Source organism: Carettochelys insculpta, chromosome 11 (assembly GCF_033958435.1).
Source record: "Carettochelys insculpta isolate YL-2023 chromosome 11, ASM3395843v1, whole genome shotgun sequence".
NCBI classification, from domain to species: Eukaryota; Metazoa; Chordata; order Testudines; family Carettochelyidae; genus Carettochelys; species Carettochelys insculpta.
Genome location: NC_134147.1, coordinates 11,689,651 through 11,716,827, shown reverse-complemented (window position 1 = coordinate 11,716,827; position 27,177 = coordinate 11,689,651). Strand labels below are relative to the sequence as shown.

At 43.1% G+C, this 27,177-nt stretch overlaps 1 protein-coding gene across 4 annotated transcripts in view; it reads right to left on the bottom strand.

The window, feature by feature from the left end:
• PPARG (peroxisome proliferator activated receptor gamma) overlaps positions 1-27,177 on the bottom strand; it is a 145,813-nt gene that overhangs the window by 75,325 nt on the left and 43,311 nt on the right. For 3 of the 4 annotated variants that reach the window (XM_075005553.1, XM_075005551.1, XM_075005555.1), the window contains exons 2-3: positions 3,464-3,691; positions 342-511 (exon numbers count right to left, since the gene is read on the bottom strand). In XM_075005553.1, coding sequence (XP_074861654.1) covers positions 342-511; positions 3,464-3,683 — 390 coding nt within the window. In that variant the 5' untranslated portion in view covers positions 3,684-3,691. Of the gene's footprint in view, positions 1-341; positions 512-3,463; positions 3,692-8,193; positions 8,262-27,177 lie in introns of those variants that run through there. The other variant, XM_075005554.1, reaches the window with a different exon arrangement.

Here is a 27,177-nt window from a genome sequence, read left to right as displayed (position 1 = left end):
TTAACACTAAACAGGACATTACACAAACTTACATTAATTAATACAGAAAATACAAAATTTCATTCCTGGAAAAATGGAAGAAGAACAGTGAATCCACATTCAGTGTTTGAGCAGTTCTACTTGAAACCTTTGATATGTTAATTCCTTTGCCACTGGACCTTCAGCATATCTAATATAGCATGGCTCTCCATTAAAATTCTATTAAAATCAGTGAAACAGAATTCTTATTCTAGGAACATACAGCAGCACATCTAAGGTGATCAGCCTGGTACACTTGGAAATGAGAACCTGGAAATGACAGAAGGTTCACATTTCAGGCAGACACTAGTGGGACAACCCACCTTACAACCTTCACAGGCATGCACGCCATAATGAAATCCAGAAGCTTTGTCTCCACATACTCTGCATTCTATAGCCATGAGAGAATTGGATGTCTCTTCAAGAGGCTTATTGTACAACTGAACTTTTTCTGAAAAATAAGGTGGAGAAGGAGGCTCCATTTTGATTGCACCTGTATATGGAAGAGATGTCAAAAGATTAATGTATCATCCATTTAAAAAGACATAATAAGATGCCAGAAATATCAACCAATACTTTCATTATACCTAGCAACCACAGTAAATGGATTGGATTGGATACTTGGACAATAAGATGGATAGAAAGCTGGCTTGATGGTTGGGCCCAGCTGGTAGTGGTCAATGGCTCAATATCTGGATGGCGGTCTGTTTCAAGCGGAGTGCCGCAAGGCTCAGTTCTGGGGTCAGTGTTATTCAACATCTTTATTAATGACCTGGATGAGGGACTGGGTTGCACCCTCAGCAAGTTTGCAGATGACACAAAACTAGGGCGAGAGGTAGATACATTGGAGGGTAGAGAGAGAATCCAGAGGGACCTGGATAAATTGGAGGACTGGGCCAAAAGAAATCTGATGCAGTTCAATAACGAGAAGTGTAGAGTCCTGCACCTGGGGTGGAAGAATCCCAAACATTGTTACAGGCTGGGGACCGACTGGCTCAGCAGCAGTACGATGGAAAGGGACCTAGGGGTTACGGTGGATAAAAGGCTGGATATGAGTAAACAGTGTGCCCTTGTAGCCAAGAAAGCTAATGGCATACTGGGGTGCATTAGGAGGAACATTTCGAGCAGATCTAGAGAAGTAGTTATTCCTCTTTATTTGGCACTGGTGAGGCCACATCTGGAATACTGTGTCCAATTTTGGGCCCCCCAGTACAAAAAGGATGTGGATTTGCTGGAGCAGGTTCAGTGAAGGGCAACAAAAATGATTAAGGGGCTGGAGCACAAGACTTATGAGGATAGGTTGAGGGATTTGGGCTTGTTTAGTTTACACAAGAGAAGACTTAGAGGTGATTTAATAGCAGCCTTCAACTTCCTGAAGGGGAGCTCTAAAGAGGAGGGTGAGAAATTGTTCTCAGTGGTGTCAGATGGCAGAACAAGGAGTAATGGTCAGAAGTTGAAGAGGGAAAGGTGTAGGTTAGATATTAGGAAAAACTTCTTCACCAGGCAGATGGTGAAGCATTGGAATGAGTTGCCTAGAGAGGTGGTGGATTCTCCATCCTTTGAGGTTTTTAAGTCCTGGCTTGACAAGGTCCTGGCTGGGATGACTTAGTAGGGGTTGATCCTGCTTGAAGCTGGGAGCTGGACTAGATGACCTCCTGAGGTCCCTTCCAGCCCTATGATTCTGTGATTCTGTAAATAGCCCAAAAATTTTCTGTCCTGTTTAATAATAAAATAAATAAAAGCTTTAAGTATTAGCTCTGTAAAGGACCGTATGCCATAAACAGCTGTTTAGCTGATTGTGAATGAGTCTGAACAAGCTTGAAAATGGCAGGGTCTGGTACAGACAGAGGCCTATTGATCCAGCCATCATATAGGTAATGTAGAATTATTTGAGGTTGGGGATATCATTGGCCTCCATAGTGAGAATTTCATGTTTATTCCCTGATACAGAAGTCATCCACGAATCTTCCTCCTACCTTCACTATGCAGATAGAGTGTGATACTTGCTACAAATTTACAATAGCAATAGTACAGGGAGGCAGGGTTTGGAATCCCTAAAAATATCTAAAAACCAACTGCTAATTTGTGCTGGTCTTTCAGCACCACTGCAACTCTTGGAAAACTTCACACTATATTGGGGAACATAGTTCAACCTCAAAGGTAGGTTACTGTTACATCTGCCCCTCCTGAAAATTACTTATTATTAAAGTTCTGTTTATAATTCTAAACAAGTTCAGCAAATACAAACAAATATGACAACTCTTCAGCAACCTACAACAGTGGACACAAAAAGCAACCACTGATCTTGCTATATTATAGCAATATGACATTCCAGGTATAGGCAAACAGACCAAGAAAGCAATAAAGATACTATAACAATAAGACAAAAAGTTCCCTTTCAGTGGCAAAAAACTATGTGCTGTATGGATTAGGGTCACATTTATCAAGGTAAGTGTGTTATTTAGCTCTGAACTGAAAGCAGGAACAATTACTTTCTTCCCTAAGACTTTCCAAAGTTGTGATATTCTTCATATTATCATGGTATACATCCTACTCTAATGCATTAAGCAGTCATCTTTGTGGTGCTGTATCTCTGCATGAAGCCTTGTCTTTGTGATTCCACTCTGCTTGGTTTTGTTTGTGCTTTAAGTGGCAATGAATGTCTATGTTGCATACAGACATTTATTATCTGTCAGCTTCTGCTCACTGTGGGGTAAGCCACTACTTGCTTGTATTGTACAATAAAAGATGTCAGTTGTTTCCCATGAAAGTCAAACAAGTCTTTTTGCACTCCCTGAATGGAGCAGACTCATGCCAACTGCACTTTATTTTGTGTGTTTACTATTTACATCATCCCGATATCATTTTAGAGTATTACATGGGCCTGAATCCTAAAGTTCTCTCAGGAAAGTCAACGAGAATTTGCCTGTCCCATTGGCCTAAGAGACTTAGGAGAAGTAGGATAACCATGTTCACAGAGACAAATCACCTCCCTTCCATTTGGGGTTTTATTCATAACCGTGAAGCTAAGTTTACATCTAACAATACAAAGGGAATGCTCACATAACTCCAACAGCCGTCTGCATTAGCAATATCTATATAGTTATACTGAGGCTCCAAATCCAGGACCCTGTTAGCCAGCTTGGGATTCAATAGGTGTCTTTACTATAATAGGCTTGTAAACACCAGACAATTCATAAGTCATAGGACATGTAATTTGTTTGTTTTTTAATAAAGCTTTGGGGACATTTTACTCTAAGGATACCAGGGAGAACAGGAAATGGGAAATTAATTCTTTCAACACACACACACACACACACACACACACACACACACATGCACGCACGCACGCGCGAACACACACACATTTGGGGAGCTTCAGATTTCCCAGAGAACTACACAATTCAAATTTGGACAACCTGAAAAGTAAAAAGAAACTGCATACTTTGGCATTCCTGGAGTCTGATATCATATTTGTAATCAATATCTGTCTGGTCTGTTCTTGCAAGAGAAATATCTTCATAATGTGGTGAAGAAATACTGGAAAAATCAACAGTGGTGAAGGGCTTTATGTCAAATGAATGGGAGTGATCTTCCATGGCAGACAGATCCACTGGACTAATTCCAAAATTAATGGGCCAAAGTGGCATTTCTGTGTCAACCATTGTAATCTCTGAAAGGAAAAAAAGAAAGAAAGAAAGAGACACTTTAAAAACCGCTTCTTCTATATCCAGTGGGGAATCAGTATATCCACATAATTCATGTTACTATTAAATGAATAGTCTACACACAGATACATACAAGAGACATAAAATAATTTATTACTTTAAATCATTAAGAATAGCTAAATAACCCATATCCTGCTTTTAATGGTACATTTTAGAAAATATTTATATCATGTGAAATCTGTCAAGTACATACAAAAATGGACATGACTAAATTAAATGAACATGCAACAAGATTCTCATCTTTCACCATTTTTACAAAAGTGTAAATCCATTGACTTTTGTGGAGTTACTAGTGATTTACGCCAATCTACTTGAGAGCAGACTTGTGGTGGATTTGATTTTCATGAGTTATCTTCTAACATTTTCAGGCTTTAAATTGATTTATTAAGTGTCCTGCCAAGTTTTGGTATCCAGAAATCCTACCTATTTAAAATATAATTTTATACATTAAAGATGCAATAGATATCAATACTATAGGAGAAAAGTTTTCAAAAATATCTAAGTGATTAAGTCTCACTGAAGACACTGTGAAAATTTTACCTGAAATTCTTACAGCCATAGCTCGAAGAAGCAACTTATGAGTTTTCGTACCCCATTATACTTCCTAGGTCTCCACATTTTGTCCTAAGTTTTAATAAACAGTTCCCAAATCAAAAGTCTTAATGTGTATAAATCCCAAACAAATTGATAACATTTAGTTCCAACATAAAAAGCTGCACTTTGCCTTCTTCCTATTGTGTGCTGACCCAAATTCCTTGATTTGAACTCCTTTGAAATCTACAGAAATTAGAGTTCTAGTCTGAATTTTGCACATTGTGTGCTATCTATACTTTTTATTGAGTTATAAAAAGATCACTCAATTAAAATTAGAATGAACATCATGAAACTACAATAAAGTAGTCAGCTTGCATATTTCATTTGGACTTGAGACCCATTAAACTGTATAGACTTTAAACTTTTACGTAACATGAACTGGTTTGACTTGGTTTACTTTGAACCACCTAATACTACTCTGTCATTCTGCCAAAAAGGCTGTTGTTACAAAATGGATATCATGGGTGCCACTCTCCAATATAGAGGAGACAAGACAGTTTTGTTGGTGAAGGCTGCAGAATGTGCAGGTTTCTCAGATCCACCTGCCTGCCTTTCTGTAAACTAATATGGATAGTATGTTTATGCTCCTTAATCCTAAACGTCAGATGAGAGGACAGATGCTATAACAGTAATTGATACAGAGAAGTACCCTCCTAACAGCAGGGTTTCCAGGGTGAAGTACTTAGCCAACTCCTTAGCAGTTTCCCCAGTTTCTTACTCTAGATTCACATCAACTGCCTTGGATAGATATATGCACCCTGATGCTACTCTCAGTGAAAGCAGGATTGCACCAAACAAAGAACTTCTGACTAATTTCTTCAAGCCAGAAAGACTTAAGGAATTCATCTGCAAACATCTGGAAGAAAATAAGGTGATAGGGAACAGCCAGCATGGATTTCTAAAGAACAAATCATGACATAACAATCTGATAGCTTTTTTTGATAGGACAACAAGTCTTGTGGATAAGGGAGAAGCAGTGGATGTGGTATACCTAGACTTTAGTAAAGCATTTGACATGGTCTCACATGATCTTCTTATCAATAAACCAAGCAAATACAACTCAGGTGGGGCCACTATAAGGTGGGTGCTCAACTGGCTGGAGAAACATTCTCAGAGTTCGCAGTCATGCTGGAAGGGAATAACAAGTGGGGTTCTGCAGGGATCTGTTTTGGGGCTGTTCTATTCAATATCTTCATCAATGATTTAGATATTGGCATAGAGCGTATGCTTAGTAAGTTTGCAGGTGATACTAGTCGCGGGGGGTACAACTGCTTTGAAGGATAGGATCATAATTCAAAATGATCTGGACAAACTGGAAAAATGGTCTGAGGTAAACAGAGTGAAATTTAATAAGGACAAATGCAAAGTGCTCCACTTAGGAAAAAACAATCAGCTTCATACATATAGAACGGGAAGTGACTATCTAGGAAGGAGTACTGAGGAAAGGGATTTAGCAGTCATAGTGGACCACAAGCTAAATATGAACCAACAGTGTGATGCTGTTGCAAAAAAAGCAAACATGATTCTGGGATGCATTAACAGGAGTGTTGCAAGCAAGATATAAAGAAGTCATTCTTCTGCTCTACTCAGCGCTCATTAGGCCCCCATTGGAGTATTGTGTCCAGTTTTGAGCACTACACCTCAAGAACGATGTGGAGAAATTGGAGAAGGTCCAGAGAAGATTAACAAGAATAACTAAAGGTCTAGAGAGCATGCGCTATGAGGGAAGACTGAAAGAAATAGGCTTATTTAGTTTAGAAAAGAGAAGACTTACAGAGGATATGATAGCAGTTTTCAAGTATGCTCATCACTCACTATACGAGCACAATTGGTTCCCAACTTTCTGCTTGTAGGTGAAAACTTGTAAGAAGGACATTAAATTACCGTTAAAATACATGTAAAAGTGTCTGATTGGTTCCTAATGCTCCAAACTCAGCAAAGGAGAGGCAGCAGGTGGCGCTGCTTTGGAAAGATAAGTGAACCTTGGGTTGTGGGGGTTGGAGAGGGTTAAAGGCTGGGGGCAGTTTGGGGCCACGAATGGGAGGGAGGGTTAAAACCTGAAGGCGGCTCCTGTGGAGGAGGTGGTTGCTTATTCCTTCCGGCTGCGGCAGAGATACCTGGTGGCGGGGGGTGCAGCGGGCAGGGAGGTTCAGAAGGGGACAGGGTGGTGGGGGGATGCATGGAGAGCAGTGGGCTGGGGGAATGTTGGGACCCTGTGGGGCAGGGCGGGGCAGGGCGAGGAGGATGTGCGGGGAGTTGCCGCACAGGGAGTGTTGTGATCAGGCTTGGGGGGGACTGAGAATTTCCCCACACCCCAGCCAGAGACCCCACGGTGGGCTCGGCTCCAGCCGCGGGGCTGCGGGTCTCCCCGCGCCCCAGCCAGGGACTCCACAGAGGGCTCATATGAGCAGGGGAAGTTCACTCAGATAGTGCATCCCTCATTTTAGCAAGTACTCGTAAGTAGAGTACTCGTTAAACAAGGGATGGGTGTACCTCAAGGAAGGTTACAAGGATGAAAGAGAAAAATTGTTCTCCTTGGCCTCTGAGGATAGGACAAGGCACAATGGTCTTAAATGGAAGCCAGGGAGGTTTTGATTAGACATCAGGAAAAACTTCCTAACTGTCTGGGTGGTTAAACACTGGAATAAGTTACTTAGGGGGTTGTGGAATCTCCATCACTGGAGATATTTAAGAGCTGGTTAGATAGACACCTCTCAGGGATAGTCTGCTGTGATGGAAAGGAACGGGACTCGATGACCTCTTGAGGTCCCTTCCAGTTCTAGTGTTCTATGATTCTATGCTTTCAGAATTATTTACTGGTTCAGAATTGCTTGTTGTTTTAGCTGAAAATCCAAGCAGCTGTGAGTTGTTTTTCATGTTTGAAAATTAAGAATCCTGCTCTCAGATGGAAGCTAACTACTGTTCAGTCCTTATTTTAATTACCTGTTGACTTAGTAATAAAGATACTCAGATGATTTCAATAAAATTATCATTAAATATATCAACATTACAGACATAGTGAATTCCAACAATACACTTTTGTTTCATCTTTTTAAGTTTTACTATCAATGGTTAACTGAACAAAAAATTATATGAGTGATGTCACTTTGTGTTTACATGACCATTGAACTCCATGTTTGTTAGTACTTTCTGATATTTGTGTTTCACAATTAATTTACGAAGATGTATAATGGATGGTATTTAAGTTTTCATACTTTGTCTTAATTTTTTCCAATAAAATCAATAAAAAGAGTTTTACTGAAGCCTTTTTAATAGCTTAGTCATTCTCCAACAAACAATAACAACTTGGGGGGAACTTTGTCAGTCAGATCCTCTGGAATTCTGGGGCACTCTCATAAAGCTTACAGAATCTTGTTTTGTAACAGGAATATTTATCAAATGGTGTAGAACTTCTACTCCACCCTTCAAATTTTGATTTGTAGAAGTTTGTTGTCAGGAAGCACAGGGCAGCATAAAGTGGTAGCATAGGCAACATCACTTGCATAAAGACACATGAAACATTCACACATTCATTCATAATAAAGGCTAGAAGTGAAAGGGAGAGTGCTATGAAGTAACTAATTTATACACTAGGGAATCAGGCCCATGAACTCATCTGACATTTGCTCCACGGAGCTGTCAATCTTGATAACATTAGGAACAGTCTTGATGACAATCTACAGTTGATTTGGGGTAACTGAGGAAGCTAGTCATTCAAATTCACTAACTCTAAGAAAGTCCATTCAAAAAGAACCACAAATAAAATCAGTTTAAAATTTCTTATGACAGCAATTCAATGCAATTTTTCCACATTAGGCCAACTGTAAATACATGATACAAAATAAGAGATTACCGTGGTATGAAAAACCTCTTGGATCACAAACTAGTCCTTGCTACAAACAGCGCTTGCTCTCAGTTAACCTGAAAGGGTTGTTGCACTGCGTTCTGCACATACTCTTTCCAAACAGACAAAACTCTCAAAATGTGATGATAGAGACGTTTAACGATGTAGCCAGAATATTCTACCCTAATACAGGCTCCACAAAAACAGAAGAGGAAAGTGGTTGTATATAAAGAGAAATCATTAAATAAATAGCTGGGCACATACTTATATTGATTAAATTAATACAGTTGTAATTTTAACTGAAACACTTAACATATCAGCTTGTATTTCACTTCATATGACGAATAACTGTTTTACAAAGTAAATGGACATGAACCACTTCACAGAAGTTAATGAGAGTTTTTCCAATGACTTCAACAGGAGCAGGAGCAGATGCTCAAGGGAATCATTGGACACATATGGGCCTGCTTCTACACTAGCAAGTTATTTTGGAATATCAGGTCTTTGTTAAAACAACATGCAGAGTGTCCATACACAAAGGCTATGTCTACACTAGCCCCAGAACTTAGAAAGGGGCATGATAATGAACCTAATTGAAATATGCTAATGAGGCACTGCCATGAATATGCAGCACCTCATTAACATAATGGCAGGTGCGGTGCTTCATAAGTGCCACTTTCAATTGCATGTGGCTCATCTACATGGGGTCCTTTCTGAAAGGACCCTGCACACTTTGAAATTCCCTTATTCACACAACCAAATAGGAATAAGGGGATTTCGAAGTGTGTGGGGTCCTTTCGAAAAGGACCTTGTATAGACGAGCCACATGCGATCAAAAGCAGCACTTTCAAAGTGCCACGGCCGTCATTATGCTAATGAGGTGCTGCATATTCATGGTAGTGCCTCATTAGCATATTTCAATTAGATTCATTATCATGCCCCTTTTTAAGTTCTGGGGATAGTGTAGACATAGGCAAATTATGCTCTTTTGATCTTAAATCGAAGGAACGCGGGTCTTCTTCCGGAATCCCTCTTACACTCCTGGATCAAGAAGAGAGGCTCCTTCTGAAAGCTTCTTTAGAAAACAAGCATGTGTAGATGCTCCACGGGCCCTTTTTTCGAAAGAGCAGCCCTCATTGCACTGGATTTTTTTGCTACCTAACCCATTCTTTTGAAAGAGTAGGGACTGTGTGGACACTCTCTCTCAAAAGCACGGACTGATCTTTAGATCCACTTTTTTGTGTTTGGACATGCTCTTTCAAAAGAAAATCTTCCAGAAGAGATTTTCCAGAAGATCATCTTTTGAAAGATTGCTGTAGTGCAGGCAGCCAGGGAGTTACAGTTAAAATGGGCCCTCTCTCTTTCTGAGAGAACCATAGCCATTCTGAGCCTTTAAAGAGTATTTAAAATTGAAAAGTTGAAGAATTTAGATTATTCAGAGCTTAAAGAGTATATAGAGCTGAGAAGCACCATTTTGACATCTCTTCAGATTTTATTCCTTTAGCAACACAACAGGAGCAGTGCATGGGTTCACACATCACCCTGCCAACACCCCTTCACCCTATCTGCTGGCACAACTGCCTATGAAGCAAATGCCCTCATTATTTTTATGGGGGAGAAGGTGAATGAAGCAGAGGAATGCAGGAAAAGAGAGGATGTTCATGTGGCTAACACAGTTGAATGTCATTTAAAAGAGCCCAGTTTTATCCTTGCCTCTGCCACAGAGATCCTATTTGGTACTGAGCAAGTCACTCAGCCAATATTTTTGCAGTTGTCCACTGAGTGGTTTGCATTTTCTGGGTCTCCAAATAAGAAAGCTGGGGCCCAGTTTTAAGATGTACAATGCACTCACAGCTATAGCCAAAATTAATGAGAGCTATAGATACTCATCTATTTTGGAAACAAGGTAGTGTAGTCTGAAAGTATGTGTACACTGTGGAGAAATGGGGGTCCTGTGTTCTAATCATAGGTTTGCTACTAAGTCACTGTATGACCTTGAGAAAGTCACTTTAACTCTCTGTCTCCATTTCTTCAATTACAGAATGGGGATACCAGTATTTAACATGGGTATCATTTCCCCATTTGTAAAATAGGGATACTATTATTGCTATTTTCTCATTATCTGTCCTGTCTATTTAGACTGCACTCTTTGCCAAGGACAATCTCATCACATGTATTTGTACAGTGCCTTGTACTATTGAGTCTTTAGAAATGATAATAAATAATAATATACAATTGCTCATTGCTGCTGTTTTTCAGCATGGCAGGCTTTACCTATACAATATTTTTACAAGGAAATAAAAGACTTTAGTTTGGAAACAGCAAATTACACATTTTTTCTATATCTTGAACAATAATGGAACACTGTGAAGTACTTTAAGATATAATTTTAAAGCAACTACTGCATTCAATCCTGATTTCTTTTAATTCTATTATCGTCATTCTGAGACTACAAGACTGTAATATAGCATCATTACTATTTTGTGCTCTGCTGCTTCAGTGTCAGTAGACGGAGCACAATATAACTAATAAACCCCCTTTCTAGAACTCTGTTGACACCATCAATGATACTGTTAAATAATCAAGAGCGTACATCAAAAAGAACAATCTTGGCTGGTGGTCCATGAATATCAACATTTAACAAAGTAAATAAAGAAATTTTATTTGTAAAATTCAGTAAAGGTTCAAGCTGTACTAGAAGAACAAATTAAAAATGAAATTTGAAAAGAATGCTTTCAAATTCTAATGCCAGATTTTAGAGTGACTCCTGGACTATGTCTACAGGAGAGGGTTTTTCTGACAAAACCAGCCTTTTGTCAAAAAACCCACAGAGTGTCTACACACAAAATGTGCTTTGTCAACAGACTGTCAACAAAACCCAGCACATCCACCAGCAGTGTTGCACCTCTCTGAGTTGAGGAATAATGCCTTTGTCTACAGCTTCCTGTCAACAAAAAAGTAATGCAGATGCTCTGGGGGTCCTTTTGTCAACAGACAGGTCTTCCAGTTCACCAGGCGGCCCTGTTTGCAGAGCTTCTGGTTGGCCATTCTGTCAAAAGAGGGCCAGGCAGTCTGGCTGCACTCTGTCAACAGAGCAGATTGCTCTTTTGATCTGCTTGTAAGTGTAGACATAATCTGTCAACAGAAGTTTTGCTGGGAAACCCCTTCCTAAAGTCACTTCTGTCGACAGCAACGAAGGGTCCTGTGGCACCTTATAGACTAACAGAAAAGTTTTGAGCATGAGCTTTCGTGAGCACAGACTCACTTCATCAGATGCTGGTCTTGGAAATCTGCACGGCCAGGTATAAATAAGCCAGAGCAAGGGTGGGGATAACAAGGTTAGCTCAGTCAGCAAGGGTGAGGCTTACTACCAGCAGTTGATCTGGAGGCGTGAACACCAAGGGAGGGGAAGCTGCTTCTGTATTTAGCCAGCCATTCGCAGTCTTTGTTTAAGCCAGAGCTGAGGGCGTCAAATTTGCAGATGAATTGTAGCTGAGAAATTTCTCTTTGGAGTCTGGTCCTGAAATTTCTTTGCTGTAGGATAGCTACTTTTAAGTCTGCTACTGTGTGGCCTGGGAGATGGAAGTGCTCTCCTATGGCTTTTTGTATATTGCCATTTCTGATATCTGATTTGTGTGCGTTTATTCTTTTACGTAGAGACTGTCCAGTTTGTCCGATGTATGTAGCAGAGGGGCATTGCTGGCACATGATGGCATAAATTATATTGGTAGATGTGCAGCTGAATGAACCCACGATGGTGTGGCTGATCTGGTTAGGTCCTGTAATGGTGTTGCTAGTGTAGATATGTGGGCAGAGCTGGCAATGAGGTTTGTTGCGTGGATGGGTCCCTGAGTTAGAGTGACTGTGGTGCGGTGTATAGTTGCTGGTTAGGATTTGCTTCAGGTTGGCAGGTTGTCTGTGGGCAAGGACTGGTCTGCCTCCCAAGGCCTGTGAAAGTGGGGGATCATTGTCCAGGATGGGTTGTAAATCCCTGATGATGCGCTACAAAGGTTTTAGCTGAGGACTGTAGGTGATGGCTAGTGGTGTTCTGTTGGTTTCTCTCTTGGGCTTGTCCTGTAGTAAGAGGCTTCGTGGCACATGTCTGGCTCTGTTGATCTGTTTTTTCACTTCCTCAGGTGGGTATTGCAGTTTCAAGAATGCTTGGTAGAGATCCTGTAGGTGTTTGTCTCTGTCGGATGGGTTGGAGTAAATGCGGTTATATCTTAGTGCTTGGCTGTAGACAATGGATCATGTGGTGTGTCTGGGATGGAAGCCGGAGGCATGAAGGTAGGCGTAGCGATCAGTAGGTTTACGGTACAGGGTGGTATTGATGTGGCCATCGTGTATTACATCGTGTATCGTGCTCTGGCTTATTTATACCTGGCCCTGCAGATTTCCAAGACCAGCACCTGATGAAGTGAGTCTGTGCTCACGAAAGCTCATGCTCAAAACTTTTCTGTTAGTCTATAAGGTGCCACAGGACCCTTCATTGCTGTTACAGATCCAGACTAACACAGCTACCCCTCCAATACTGTCTGTCGACAGATGCTTCTTGTGTAGATGTAGCCCTGGACATGTAAATGTGTGGGTGAAAGAGAAGGGAATCTGTTTTTTGGAGGGCAGGGAACTGGACTTGATGACTTCTTGAGGTCCCCTCCAGTCCTAGTGTTCTATGGTTCTACGATACTTGCAGTCTGTTCATAGTTTCTGTAACTTAGATGGGAGAGACTGAGATTGTAATTTACATTGATGAAGTATGTAAGGAATTATACTATATTTATAGAAGTTCAAAATAGTAATTTAAAGGAGTTTTCCAACCAGCAAATTACAAGTGAGATACTTCTATGATTACAGTGAAAGTTAGGTTCAATCTAGTTAAGTAATGAAGGGTCATCAGCTTTTCAGTACTAGAAACTCAAATTCTCTTTCCTGATAACTCAATCTTACCCTACAGCATTCCTTCTTTGGAAATGAATAGTGAGCAGTGATAAAATCACCTTGGCATGAACCACGCATAAGGTACACTTTTAATTGTCCATAGTGGGCTTGCCATTTTTATCAAGACTGCCTTAAAAATTAGAGAGTAAAAGTTGAGGTCACTGACGAACAGAGAAGTCAGTGTCAGAGTGTTTTCAAGTACTAGGAAAGTTAGAACTAAACACCCGACACCACGTACCCACTGCCACCGTAGCTAATGTGGCCCTGTACTGGATGCACCACGCTGGCCCAGGACACCTTTAACAGTCACCTCAACCATGCCAGGGGCACAGCTGAGCGGGCGTTTGGGAGGCTGAAGAGGAGGTTTCACTGCCTCCTCACGAGGACAGATGTCAGCCTCCCAAACTTCCCCACAGTGATTACTGCCTACTGTGCCCTCCACAACCTCATGGAGGGCTGGCAGGAGCCCTTCAACCAGGCCTGGGCCGCAGACGCGGGAGCCGGGTATGAGCAACTGCCTGCTTCCCTGTGCCATGAGGCACAGAGGGATGGGGTGAGGGTCTGGGAGGCCCTGTACGCAGTCTTCACGCAGGCCCTGCACCACTGCCCCCCGGCATTCTCCCACCTCTCGCACTCCCCGCAGCTCACCACTCTCCCACCAATCACTGGGGACACGGGGTTAGTACAGGAACATCAAACTTTATTATCAGGGAAATAAACTCATTTTGCAAAACCAAACAGAACAACATGTGAAACTATTCACAGTGCATGGGGTGAACAGTACATGGGAGGAAGGCAGGGGGTTAGGTAAGGCAACTGAACTGGGAGGTGGGGCTGGGTGTGGGAAGGCTCAGTCACCCAGAGGTGTGGGGAGCCACATTGGCCACGGCTGACCTTACTGCCCTGGGTCCAGGGTCCCCTTTGGGACTGCAAAGGGGCCAGGACCACAGGGAGGTAGGGCCAAGGTGGGGGTGCCACGGGCCCAACCTCCTCAGGGTGTGTGAAGGGTGTCACAGGGGCTGGGCCAGGTGCGTCTGCCTCGGTCAGCAGCCACTGAGCCAGCTCCAGCCGGGTGGACAGTGACAGGTCTGCCGGGAGGTGGGCAGCTGCAGGTGGGGGGAGCTGCCAGAGGGGCAGCTGCAGGGGAGACAGCTGTGGGGGTGGCAGCTGCGGGCTGGGCTGGCGAGGAGGTGGACGGTTGGGTGAGACAGGTGGCCAAGGCCTGGGCCATGGTATCCAGGCTACTGGCCAGCCCAGCCACACCCACATGTCCCATGCCTTCACCAGCCAATCCCAGAGCACCCTGGTCATCTCCTGTATGACTGCCCATTTGATGGCCATCTCCTTCTCCTTCTCCCTCCAGCATCGTCTGCGGGAAGCCTTGCTGCGGCCATGGAGGGATGTAGGCTGGGCAATGGGGTGGCCACTCGGCCCCCTGCGGCTGTGGCCTGCTCTGGTGGGCTGCTGCACCTTGCCGACAATGGACCTGTGGAGACAAGAGGGGAGAGTGGGATGGCCTGTAAGTGCTGTGTCTCAACCCTGGAGGGCCTGGGGCCCCCACTCCACTGGCTCCCACCCTGCTCCCCTACCACCTGATGGCCCATGAGTCCCGTGGAATCCTGGGGGCTCAGGGGTTTCCACCCAGAGAGGGTTGGCTTGTGTTCCCTCCCCCTGCTATATCACCAGGTGTGTGGCCTGCTGGGCTGTGCTGGGTGGGCCCTGTCCCCAACCCTGGTGATATCCTGCTTGTCCCGTATGTACCAACTGTGATGTCCTGGGGCTCAGGTGAGGCCCGGCTGGAGGAGGTTCAGCTGGGTGTCCCAGAGGGGAGGACTATGGTGAGGGTCCCATTGCTGGAGCCCTTGTCATCACCCTCGGTCTCAGTCGGCCACTCCCCGTGCAGAGGGCTCATGGTGCTGGAAGGGCCCACCTCGTCCTCGCTGTCCTCAGGGGGCGGAGCTACAGTGTTCACCTTGTGCTACGTGGTGGCCACCTCCCTCAGCCCCAGGAGCCCGTGCAGCTCCAGGCAGTCAGGGGCAGTGGACGGGCCGTGCCCCCAACCAGCTGGCAGCATCATGGGCCTTGAGGTAGGTCTGGCAGAGTTCTTTGATCTTGATGCGGATGCTGCTGCAGTTGCGGCCGGGGTGGCCTTGGGTGGCCAGGCCACTGGCCAGCCAGTCAAAGGCCTCAACATTGCGCTGGCAGGCACTGGTTTGCTGAAGGACCTAGTCCTCCCCCCACTGAGAAAGGAGGTCCTTCAGCTCATCCAGGTCCAGGCCTTCAGAATCCTCATCCAGGGCCCCAGGGAGGGCAGGGAGATTCTGGTGTGCCGCCTTGGTGTCCAGCAGGTGAGGAGGCTGGCTTGTGTTTCAAGCAGGGGCAGTCCAGTTGGGAGCTCATGCAGCCCCTGCTTGTGGCACAGTCTCAGGGTCCTGTCTGACCTTGCCAGAAAGCTGCTTGCTTTAAGGCAGCCAGCAGGGACCATAGAGCCCTAGCTGGGCTGGCCAGACTCCAGGGGGGTCCACCTCCTTGGCAAACCCCTTACTTCAAAGTAAGGAGTGCGGAGTGTCTACACACACTTAATTTCGAAGTTAAACTTCAAAGAAAGCCACTACTCCATTCCTGAGAATGTAGCAGTGACTTCGAAGTTAGCCTCCCTTCAAAGTTAACTTCGTAGTAAGGGAAAGTGTGTGTAGATGTAAGGGAAAGTAACTTTGAAGTAAGTTTGTAGTGTAGACTCAGCAGCCTAAGAGAATCATGCTCACTGAAAGCCTTTCTCACAGAGTCCAAATGCCATGCACGTGGTTTAACATCAATTCATGCTGACCATCACATTGTTGATATGCAGTGAAGGGAAACAAGCAGATGCTGCTTCAGAATTTCCTACTTTTGAACACTGCTACTGAAGAGGTTCTACAATTGCTGGATTGTTCCAAAGTATGAAATCACTTCCTTGCATGATTCGGCACAATCAACACTGACAAAATTTAGTATGTGGTTGCAACAACTGGAAAAAATACAGATTGGATTTTACTCAAGAAGGACTGCTTGTATGCCATTGTACTTCCCAGCCATATTGGATCTATTGTCATAGGCTTGGCCAATGCAGACTTGAAAATTTAATGTGAAGCCTTCCAGAATTCTAATAATGCGTGGTGATTTCTTTTCCAATTTTTTCATGTAATTATCAAACAAAATGAATTGTTCTTCAGTTGAAATCTTTGAACTCCCTGAAATTTTAAGATTTTGAACAACCAAGAAAAGTCTGAAGTTGCATCAATAATAACTGAAAAGTCCTTTGCATGTCATATCTCTTCAAGAATTGTTGTTTGCATGAATGTCCCACACAACTTGATAAACTTTTTTTTGTAGTGTGGTAATCAGATAATGGACTTGCATGCATTTTCCATTCTCCTGTGATTCACGAACACCCTTAATATGGCCTGATAAAAGTTGGTCATACCTGCATTGCTCCAGTACACCAAGAAAGTTTCCATTTGTAGGGTTACTGATATGTTGACTGGAACCAAACAAAACCAACCCCCATTCAAAAAGAAAAGGAATGACATTCAATATGTTCAAGATCATATAAGCAACAAATACTCAAACAATACATTGAACCTACAGCGCAGTAAGTAGTGCCAGAAAGGACTGAAGTGACAGAAAAAACCTGTTCAGGGAAAATTAAATTAAATTAAAATGTATTGTCTCTGTTCTCTTTGTAAAGCCAACACAGTGTAAGATACAGGCAAGATTCTGATTTACAACCCTCTGTCATAATAAATCTGATATGGTGCAAATGAGAAACAGGCTCATATATGACTACAGGGTTATAAAGGACTTGAAAGGAGTATTACTAACAAGTATATGCACAAAACAGAAGCCAGAAAATCGAAGATGGTTGTAGAAGAAACACAGACTAGAAACAGCACAATGTATTTCAAAGGATCAGTATATAGTTTTAAAATTAGTTTTATTTTAAATGGAAGAACAGAACATTAACAACAGTTTGCGAATGCATTATTGCAAGGCTGAAAATTATGTATCTTGTTCTTGATACTAGATGGCCAACTGACAGTGTTCTACTATTATTCATAAATTTGACAGGGCACCAAGAGGTACTATGCATTCTATGACAAAGATTTTAGGCATGTGGTGAAGAGCCCTCCAACCTAACAAAAATCGTTCTTGTAGGTACCTGAGCAGAAAAACTGAATGATGTATCAAATTGTTTTCTGTTTTGGGTAGCTCTGTTTTGTTTTGTGTGAACAGTGTTATAATTTGAAACCAAAACTAACTCTATTAATAACAGAGAGAAAGCCGTGCTACTCTACACACTATCAAAACAAAAAAGCAGTAAAGTAGCACTTTAAAGACTAACTATATAATTTATTAGGTGAGCTTTTGTGGGACACACCCACTTCTTCAGACCATAGCCACACCACAACAGATTCAATATTTAAGGCATAAGAGAACCAAAATTACTATTGATTACTATTACTTGATTACTATTTTTGGTTCTCTATGCCTTAAATATTGAGTCTGTTTGGGTATGGCTATGGTCTGAAGAAGTGGATGTGTCCCACGAAAGCTCACCTAATAAATTATTTTGCTAGTCTTTAAAGTGCTACTTTACTGCTTTTTTGTTTTAATTCTATTAAGATTTTCTTCCAGTACATTTCAGTCAAATAAGCTCTAAGAACTCTCACAGTCTGAAAATGAAAACACTGTTATTAATTCACTAGATTATAAAGGAAATTTAAAAAGCAGAAATCAATACAAAGGAGGCATTGCATGATTGTTTAATCATAAATAATATGGCACTTCTGTATCTAAAGAAGAGAATCCTCAGGAGGGACAGAGAATGTGTGTAAGTATTCCTAACGTGCCTAACGCTTTGTGATCAGAGCACAAAACAAAATTATTTTCCTTGTCATAGAATCATAGAACAATAGACCTGGAAGAGACCTAAAAAAGCCATCGAGTCCAGCCCCCTGCACTAAGCAGGACCAAACCCATCAGATCAGCCTCGCCAGGGCTTTGTTGAGGTGAGACTTAAACACCTCCAGGGATGGAGACTCCACTACTTCCCTGGGTAGACCATTCCAATGCTTCACCACCCTCCTAGTGAAAAAGCTTTTCCTAATGTTCAACCTGGACCTTTCCAACCACAACTTGAGACCATTGTTCCGTGTTCTGCCATCCGTGACCACTGTGAACAGCCTCTCTCCAGCCACCCTTCAGTAAGTTGAAGGCTGTTATCAAGTCCCCCCATAGTCTTCTCTTCTGCAGACTAAACAGTCCCAATTCCCTCAACCTTTCTTCATAAGTCATATGGTCCAGGCCCCTAGTTATTTTGGTCGCCCTCCGCTGGACCCTCTCCAGTATATCCACATGCTTCCTATAAATGGGGCGCCCAGAACTGAACACAGTACTCAAAGCCGAATAAAGAGGAATAATCACTTCTCTGGATCTACTGGCAATGCTCCTCTTGATTCAGCCTAATATGCCATTAGCTTTCTTGGCTACATTGGCACACTGTTGACTCATGTTCAGCTTCTCGTCCACTACAGCTCCCAGGTCCTTTTCTGCAAAACTACTATCGAGCCAGTCGGACCCCAGCCTGTAACAATGCTTGGGATTCTTCGGGCCCAAGTGCAGGACTCTGCACTTGTCCTTATTGAACCTCATCAGATTTCTTGCAGGTCAGTCTTCCAATTTGTCTAAGTCAGTCTGGACGCTGTCCTTACCCTCCAGAGTATCTACCTCTCCCCCTAGCTTAGTGTCATCTGCAAACTTGCTCAGGGTGCAATCCAAACCCTCATCCAGGTCATGGATAAATGTTGAACAGAACAGAACCCAGATCCGAACCTTGGGGCACTCCACTAGAAACTGACCACCATCCTGACATCGAGCTGTTCATCACTACCCTCTGGGCCCGACCTTCTAGCCAGCTTTCTATCCATCTTACCATCCATTTATCCAATCCACAGTCCTTTAACTTGCTGACAAGAATATTGTGGGAGACAATATCAAAAGCTTTGCTAAAGTCAAGATAAATCACATCCATTGATTTTCCCCTACCCACAGAGCCAGTTATCTCATCATAGAAGCTAATCAGATTGGTCAGGCATGACTTGCCCTTCATGAATCCATGCTGACTATTCCTGATCACTCTCTCCTCTCCTCCAAGTGCCTCAAAATGACTTCCTTGAGGAGCCCCTCCATGATTTTTCCAAGGACTGATGTAAGACTGACCGGCCTATAGTTCCCTGGATCATCCCTTTTCCCTTTTTTAAAGATGGGCACTACATTTGCCTTTTTCCAATCATCTGGGATCTCTCCCAATCTCCAAGACTTTTCAAAGATAACAGCCAAGGGCTCGTCAACAACATATGCCAACTCCCTCAGAACCCTAGGATGAATTAGGTCCGGGTCCATCGATTTATGTACATTTAGCTTTTTTAGATAGCTCCTAACCTGTTCTTTCCCCACCAAAGGCTGTCCACCTTCATCCCACAATGAATCACTTATCGCATTAGTCCAGGAGCTGTCTTTGTCCGTGAAAACAGAGGCAAAGAAAGCATTAAGTGCTTCAGCTTTCCCTACATCATCTGTCACTGGGTTACCTCCCTCATCCAGTAGGGGCCCCATGCCCTCTCTGATCACCTTCTTCTTGGTAACATGCCTGTAGAAACTTTTCTTGTTATCCTTCACATTCCTCGCGAGTTGCAATTCCAGTTGTGCTTTCGCCTTCCTGATAACTGCCCTACATTCTCAAGCTATACGTTTATACCCCTCCCTACACATCTGTCCCAGTTTCCACTTTTTGTAAGCTCCCCTTTTGTACCTACATTTTCCAAGGTTTTCCCCGTTAAGCCAGTCTGGTCTCCTCCCATATTTACTTCTCTTGCTGTGCATCAGGACAGTTTCTTTCTGCGCCTTCAATAGGGCTTCCTTAAAATACTGTCAGTTTTCCTGGACTCCTTTTCCCTTCATGGCAGCATCCCAGATAAAGCCCTAAACTGCCTCCAAGTCCCTCCCCTTACTGAGGCTCATCCAATCAGCAGAGGCTTCTAGATAACAAGTGACTTAATGCAGTTAATCCAGCAAAAATTAAAACTATTTAAAAAAATCAATCTTTCTTCACAAAATCTATTGTATTGTATTGTATTGTAGAACTTATGTTGTACTCAGCAATATTGAAATTACGTCTCATGAGGTACAATTTAGACATTACTCTCTATGAATCATTCTTATTTACAGAACAATATAGATAGATAGCAATGAATCACAGATAATTTTGTAATCAAGAAAAGCTGGCTTCTTTTGGCGATCTTTACTCTCTCTTTGGCAAAGAGCAATAGTTAACTGTGCCAAGCTCCTAATGTAGGAGTAGGCCTCCTCTTGTCACATAGGTGGTCTAATAACGTTGCAATGAGTTGCTGATTTTCAAATATGCCAACATGTTATACTGCATACTACAGTAGAAATCTTTATGGTCTAGATCACTGGTTCTTAACCTTTACTGCAGCCTGAACCCCTTTGTTTCTCAAAATATATTCTTCCACCCCTTATCAAAAATGGGGATGGGAGGGCCTATACACTTTTAAATGTATATTAAATATATGTAAACTAGTTTTATGTTATTACTCACCACAAATAGTACAGTAGTCATACAAAAATATGCAAGTAATACCCAGAGATGTTGCAGAGTTTTGCTGTGGAAGTAAACTATAACCGATGCGCTAACAGTTTGTGGCTAACTGAATTCATACATAGATTTGATCAAACAAAGTAGCTGTATTTATGTGCCTGTGCTTAATTTGTGTTTTTGATGATTTACCCTCTAAAAAATCTGGCATGTCTCACACCCCCCAGAAAGGGAATCACTCACACCTGGGGGTGAGTGCACCCCAGGTTAAGAACCAGAATTGTACTTGGCCCATAAACCCAATACAAATTTTGTAACCAGCATCATTTATATTTCTCACAGGTCCAGTAAATATTTTGCTAACCACAGGATAGCCATATAATGTGAAAACTTCATATATGGTGAAGTCTTAAATTTATACTATGGCTACGTCTACACTAGAAGCATCTGTCTACAGAAGTTACTGTTACTTCTGTTGACAGATCGCATATGCACATAAAAGTGGATTGATCTTTTGATCTGCTCCATCAACAAAAGCGATCCCGGAGCATCTACATGGATTTTTTGTTGACAATTTCTGTCGACAAAATGCATTTTGTGTGTAGATGCTCTGTGAGTTTTGTTAACAAAACCCCAGTTTTTGTTACACTATTACCAAATGAGAACATTCCTGAAACTATTAGCGTTTACAGTGAAATGTACACATCATCATAGAATGCAAAACATGTTGTACATTATAAAGTAGGTCTATAATATCTAGTACATTGCATGCATATATAATATTTGTAAACAGAAATTTCACATGCATATCTAAACATTACTAATTAGTAGAAGGGGTTTAGGAACTAATCAAATCCTGCTCAAATTAACAAAAAGACTTGATTTCGATGGGAGTTGCACTGGGAAATTTCTGGTCCTCAGTTAAAGGAAGCACTTAATCACATGCTTAACTTTGAAGTATATGCTTAAGGTCCACTGACTTCAATGAAATTTAAACACATGCTTAAAAGTAAGCACATGCTTAAGTGCCATTCCTGGATACAGACATATTCCAATTTCAGGGCCTTATTGCTGAACTACAAGTATTTTGGAATAAATGCAAAATATTAGGTTCCCCCTAAATGAAGAAGTTACTCACTTTGTGCAATAACAATGGTCCTTCAAGACGTGTGTACCTATGGGTGCCCCACTTTAGGTGTCAATGTGCCCTTCTGCCAGCAATTAGAGATTTTTGGTAGCAATGCTCAGTTCATCATGCATGCACATTAGCCATCTTGCAGTGCTGTTCATACTCATATAGCACACATGTGACATGACCCCCTCCATTCATTCTCTACCGTTCATCCACTCATTAGGTCAGATCCAAAGTAGAGTGGAAGAAGATGAGTAGTGGAATAAGCACAAGGACACTCATCTCAAAGAACTATCATTATTGCACAAGGTAACTTCTTCTTATGATGTCCCTTTGGCTGCTTTACTTTAGGGTCTGTAGAGCAGTATTTCAGTAAGTATGGCAGGGCTTTGGATTTCATAGAATAATAGAATCATAGGGTTAAAAAAGTCCTCAGGAGGACATCAAGTCCAACCCCCTGCTCAAAGCAGGACCAATCCCAACTAACTTATCCCAGTCAGGGCGTTTACAATCTGGGATTTAAAAACCACTAGGGATAGAGATTGCACCACCCCTCAAGATAACCTTTTCCAGTGCTTCACCACCCTCCTAGTGAAAACTGTTATTCCTCAGGGAGGAGAACACAGTTAAGGTCACAGCAAGAGAAAAGACAGGGCTACCTGTGATGATATAACGTTTCACGAAGGTGTGCTCTGAGACAAGATTGCAGCCCTGCATATATGTGTTAGTGGGACATTTTTTAGGAATGCTGTCAAACCTGCCATAGCTCAAGCACAGTGGGTGTGACTCCCTTAGGAAGGTGTTTGTCATATATTGTGTAGCAAGTGTGTATACGGCTAGAGATCCATTTGGAGAGCTGTTGGGTGGTAATTGCAGAATCTCTGGACCACTTGGCTATGCAGAGGAACAGTCTTGTTGACTCATGGAATGACTTGGTTCTGTTGACATAGAAGGTGATGGCTCATCTTACATCAAATGTATGGACTTTCTCTTAGAGCATGTCCTTGAGTGGATAGGATAGAATTCAGGTAAACATATGGATTAATTGATGTGCAAAGTAATGACTACCTTGGGCAAAAATTAGGGATACGGTTGTAGCCTAACTAACTTTGTGAACCAGCATAGAAAGGTTCTGCCATAAGGGTTCCTATTTTTCCAACATGCCAGGCCAACGTGATTGCTACCAACAATTCAATGTTCAACAGGTGGAAAAGGGAGCAGGTGGACAAGTGTTTAAATGGATGTCTTGTAAGGCTTTTAAGGACATGATTATGATCCCATGGTGTTATAGGTCACTGGACTTCCTTTTGATTGTGGAATGATGGCTATTTAGTAATATATTTTTTACACTGTCTGAGCAGGTTTCTTCTCCATGTTGGAACCAAAGAGGAGCCATGCTTTGAGCTGGAGAGTCCCCAGGTTCAGGTACTGAGTACAGCCTTAGTGATGCAAGAGGAGATCCAGTCATAAGGGCCATGGCTAAGGACTGCATACTACAAGGCAAGGAAAATAAGGAAACCAAGTCGGTTTGGGCCATGTTGGGTTGATGAAAATAACATATGCATGGTCTGTGCATTGCTTGTGTACAACACATGGGATTAGAGGTATGAGTGGGAATGCATACAGAAGCAAATTGCACCACATGGGCCATGTCTACACGTGCACGCTACTTCGAAGTAGCGGAGCCAACTTCGAAATAGCGCCCGTCATGGCTACACGTGTTGGGCGCTATTTCGAAGTTGAAATCGACGTTAGGTGGCGAGACATCGAAGTCGCTAACCCCATGAGGGGATGGGAATAGCGCCCTACTTCGAAGTTGAACGTCGAAGTAGGGCACGTGTAGACGATCTGCGTCCCGCACCATTGAAATAGCGGGGTCCGCCATGGCAGCCATCAGCTGAGGGGTTGAGAGACGCTCTCTCTCCAGCCCCTGCGGGGCTCTATGGTCATCGTGTGCAGCAGCCCTTAGCCCAGGGTTTCTGGCTGCTGCTGCGGCAGCTGGGGATCCATGCTGCATGCACAGGGTCTGCAACCAGTTGTCGGCTCTGTGGATCTTGTGTTGTTTAGTGCAACTGTGTCTGGGAGGGGCCCTTTAAGGGAGCGGCTTGCTGTTGAGTCCGCCCTGTGACCCTGTCTGCAGCTGTTCCTGGCACCCTTATTTCGATGTGTGCTACTTTGGCGTGTAGACGTTCCCTCGCAGTGCCTATTTCGATGTGGTGCTGCCCAACGTCGAAGTTGAACATCGACGTTGCCAGCCCTGGAGGACGTGTAGACATTATTCATCGAAATAGACTATTTCAATGTTGCTACATTGAAATAAGCTATTTCGATGTAGCGTGCACGTGTAGACGTAGCCATATGAGGCAGGCATCTTCCAGTGATCCTAGTTTGAGACGCACTCTGGAGCAGAAGCATGGGCATCTGCAATTTATTAGTGATGCAAGGAGTGAGTATCCCCTTTTGCACCATGTTACCTAGAGTATGGTGGGGTATGGTAAATAGGATGTGGTTATATTGTTGCAGATACACCAATTCTATGGTTTGAGAGCTTCATTGCATAAGGAGTGAGAGCAGGCTCCTCCTCCACAGTTGACATAAAACATGTATGCCACATTGTCAGTGTGAAAGTATTTGATCTTGTTTCTTGTAGGAAGTGTTGGCAAGCATTGCAGCCTGCCCAGAGTTCCTGGAGATTTAGGTGTAGACAGGTTCTGCGAGGGAGCATTTACTCTGAATGGTTTGGTGGCTTAATTGAGCACCATGGTCTATGAGGGATATGTCTGTGGTGATAAACAGCATCAGAGGGTCTTGCCAAAACGTTATGTCTACAAGAAAGTTCTGAGGTTGTGTCTGCCAGTGTAGGGAGATAAACATCTTTGGTGGAAGCATGACCCGTCTGCCCAGGTTGTTGTGGGAAGGTGTATACACAATCGTGAGCCAGCCCTGGAGGCAGCGCATTTGTACTCTTGTATATTTTACTGTGTAGCTCATGAATGCAACTATGTAGTTCACGAATGCCATGTGGTCTAAGATTTAGAGTCAAGTCCTAACCATGGTTTGGGGGCTGTGAGAGACCCTTGATATAAGTGCTGTAATATAGTGAACTGGTGTTGAGGCATATTGCCTGGGCTCACGTGGGTTTCAAAAGCTCTCCTATGTACTCCAGAGTTTGTGTGGGTTCTAAGGCCAAGTTCTGTTGGTTGATTTGGAGACCCGAGAGATCTACAGTTGTGCACACCTTGGTTAGCATTCCATATTGCGTGGTGCCCTTGATTAGGCAGTTGTCTAGACAGGGGAATATTATTACCCCTTGTCATCAGAAATGCACAGCTAGTATCTAGCATGCTAAATATGAGCATCTTTGAGAAGACTCAGAGGGCAGTGGACAGAATAAATGGAAGCATTGAGTATTGGCAGTGCTTTGAACCCACACTTAATGGTGAAGAAACATCTGTATGTAGGTTCAATTGTGATACGAAAATATAAATCTTAAACACTGAGGGCTGAAAACCAGTCTCGGCCTCTCACTGATATAACTATCAGAAGAGTGACCATCTTGAACCTGTGTTTGCATATAAATTTGTTGAGTTTTCTGGGCTCTAGGATAGGTCTCCAACTTCCAGTTTTTCTTCTGAGTGAGGAAGTATTGAGGACCTCATCAGATTTGGCATTAAACTAAAAGCACAATCTACATTTTTTAAAAAAGATTTATTATGTTGAAGTTAATCTAGTTAGCCGGTTATCTATACCACATTCACCTGAGATACAATTTTGTCATAGATTGTAACAATGCCGTGTGTGACATACCCAGTAAGTTTGTCGAGGGGCTAAAACTTGGCTTAATATAACAGGGTGAGTGCTAACAGGAGGGAGTTTTGAGAGGGGAGTTTAGAGGGGGAGCTTGGAGGGAGCCAGTGACTTCTATTGCCCTTAAACTTAAATCCTTTATAACAACCTCTGTCTGAAACATTTAATTAAACCCTCATATATAATTAGAGTAGGAAATGGAGGCAGAAGCCCAGCAGCAGAGTGGGGGCTATCCTGTTTATTGTGTCGGGTGCAGTATGTATGACTACCTACCCTGTGGGCGGGTGGCGTATGTGTGCGCTCGATGCAAGGAGCTCCTGGCCCTCAGAGACCGAGTGCATGCTTTGGAGGCCAGGGTGGCTGAACTGGAGGAGCTAAGGAAGGCAGAGGTGTTTATTGATGAGACTTTCTGGGACATAGTAGGGCTGTCCCACCTCCACTCTGACAGTCCTCATGCTGTTACGGAGGATGAAAGGCTCAGGGAAGGAGAGCAGTCAATGGGAGCAGAGGGAAACCATCCCATAGTTGGGACCCTCCTTCCAGAGGGTGCTATGGTATCCTCTCGCGCCGAGGATACTTCTCCGGGGGAGGGAGCACCAGCTGTTAGGAAGAAGCAGGTTTTAGTAGTGGGGGATTCGATCATTAGAAATATAGATAGTTGGGTTTGTGATGACCAGGAGAACCGTATGGTGACTTGCCTGCCTGGTGCGAAGGTTGCGGATCTCTCGAGGCATCTAGACAGACTTATGGGCAGTGCTGGGGAGGAGCCGGTGGTCGTGGTACATGTCGGTACCAATGACATAGGGAAGGGTAGAAGAGATGTTCTGGAGGCCAAATTTAGGTTACTAGGAAAGAGACTGAAATCCAGAACATCTATGGTGGCATTCTCTGAAATGCTTCCAGTTCCACGAGCAGGGCCAGATAGACAGGCAGAACTTCAGAGTCTCAATGCGTGGATGAGACGATGGTGTAGGGAAGAAGGGTTTAGATTTATTAGGAACTGGGGACACTTTTGGGGTAGGGGGAGCCTATACAGGAATGATGGGCTCCACCTAAATCAAGGTGGATCCAGACTGCTGGCTTTAAACATCAAAAAGGTGGTAGAGCAGTTTTTAAACTAAGAGGTGGGGGAAAGCTGATTGGTGCGGGGGAGCACGTGGATCGGACGGAGACTTCTCTTACACGAGGTTCCATAGATAGGGACTCCCTAGAAGTTAGTCAGACAGGGAACGTGGGAAATAATATATGGGCAAGATCAGATGTGAAACAATCGCATATAAAAAAATCCAAGGCGTCTGTGAAAGGCGGACATATAAATAGTGGTAGTTTTTTAAAGTGCTTTTACACAAATGCTCAGAGTCTGTCTAATAAGATGGGTGAACTGGAGTACCTCATATCAAAGGAGGAAGTTGACATAATAGGCATCACAGAAACATGGTGGAATGAGGACAATCAGTGGGAC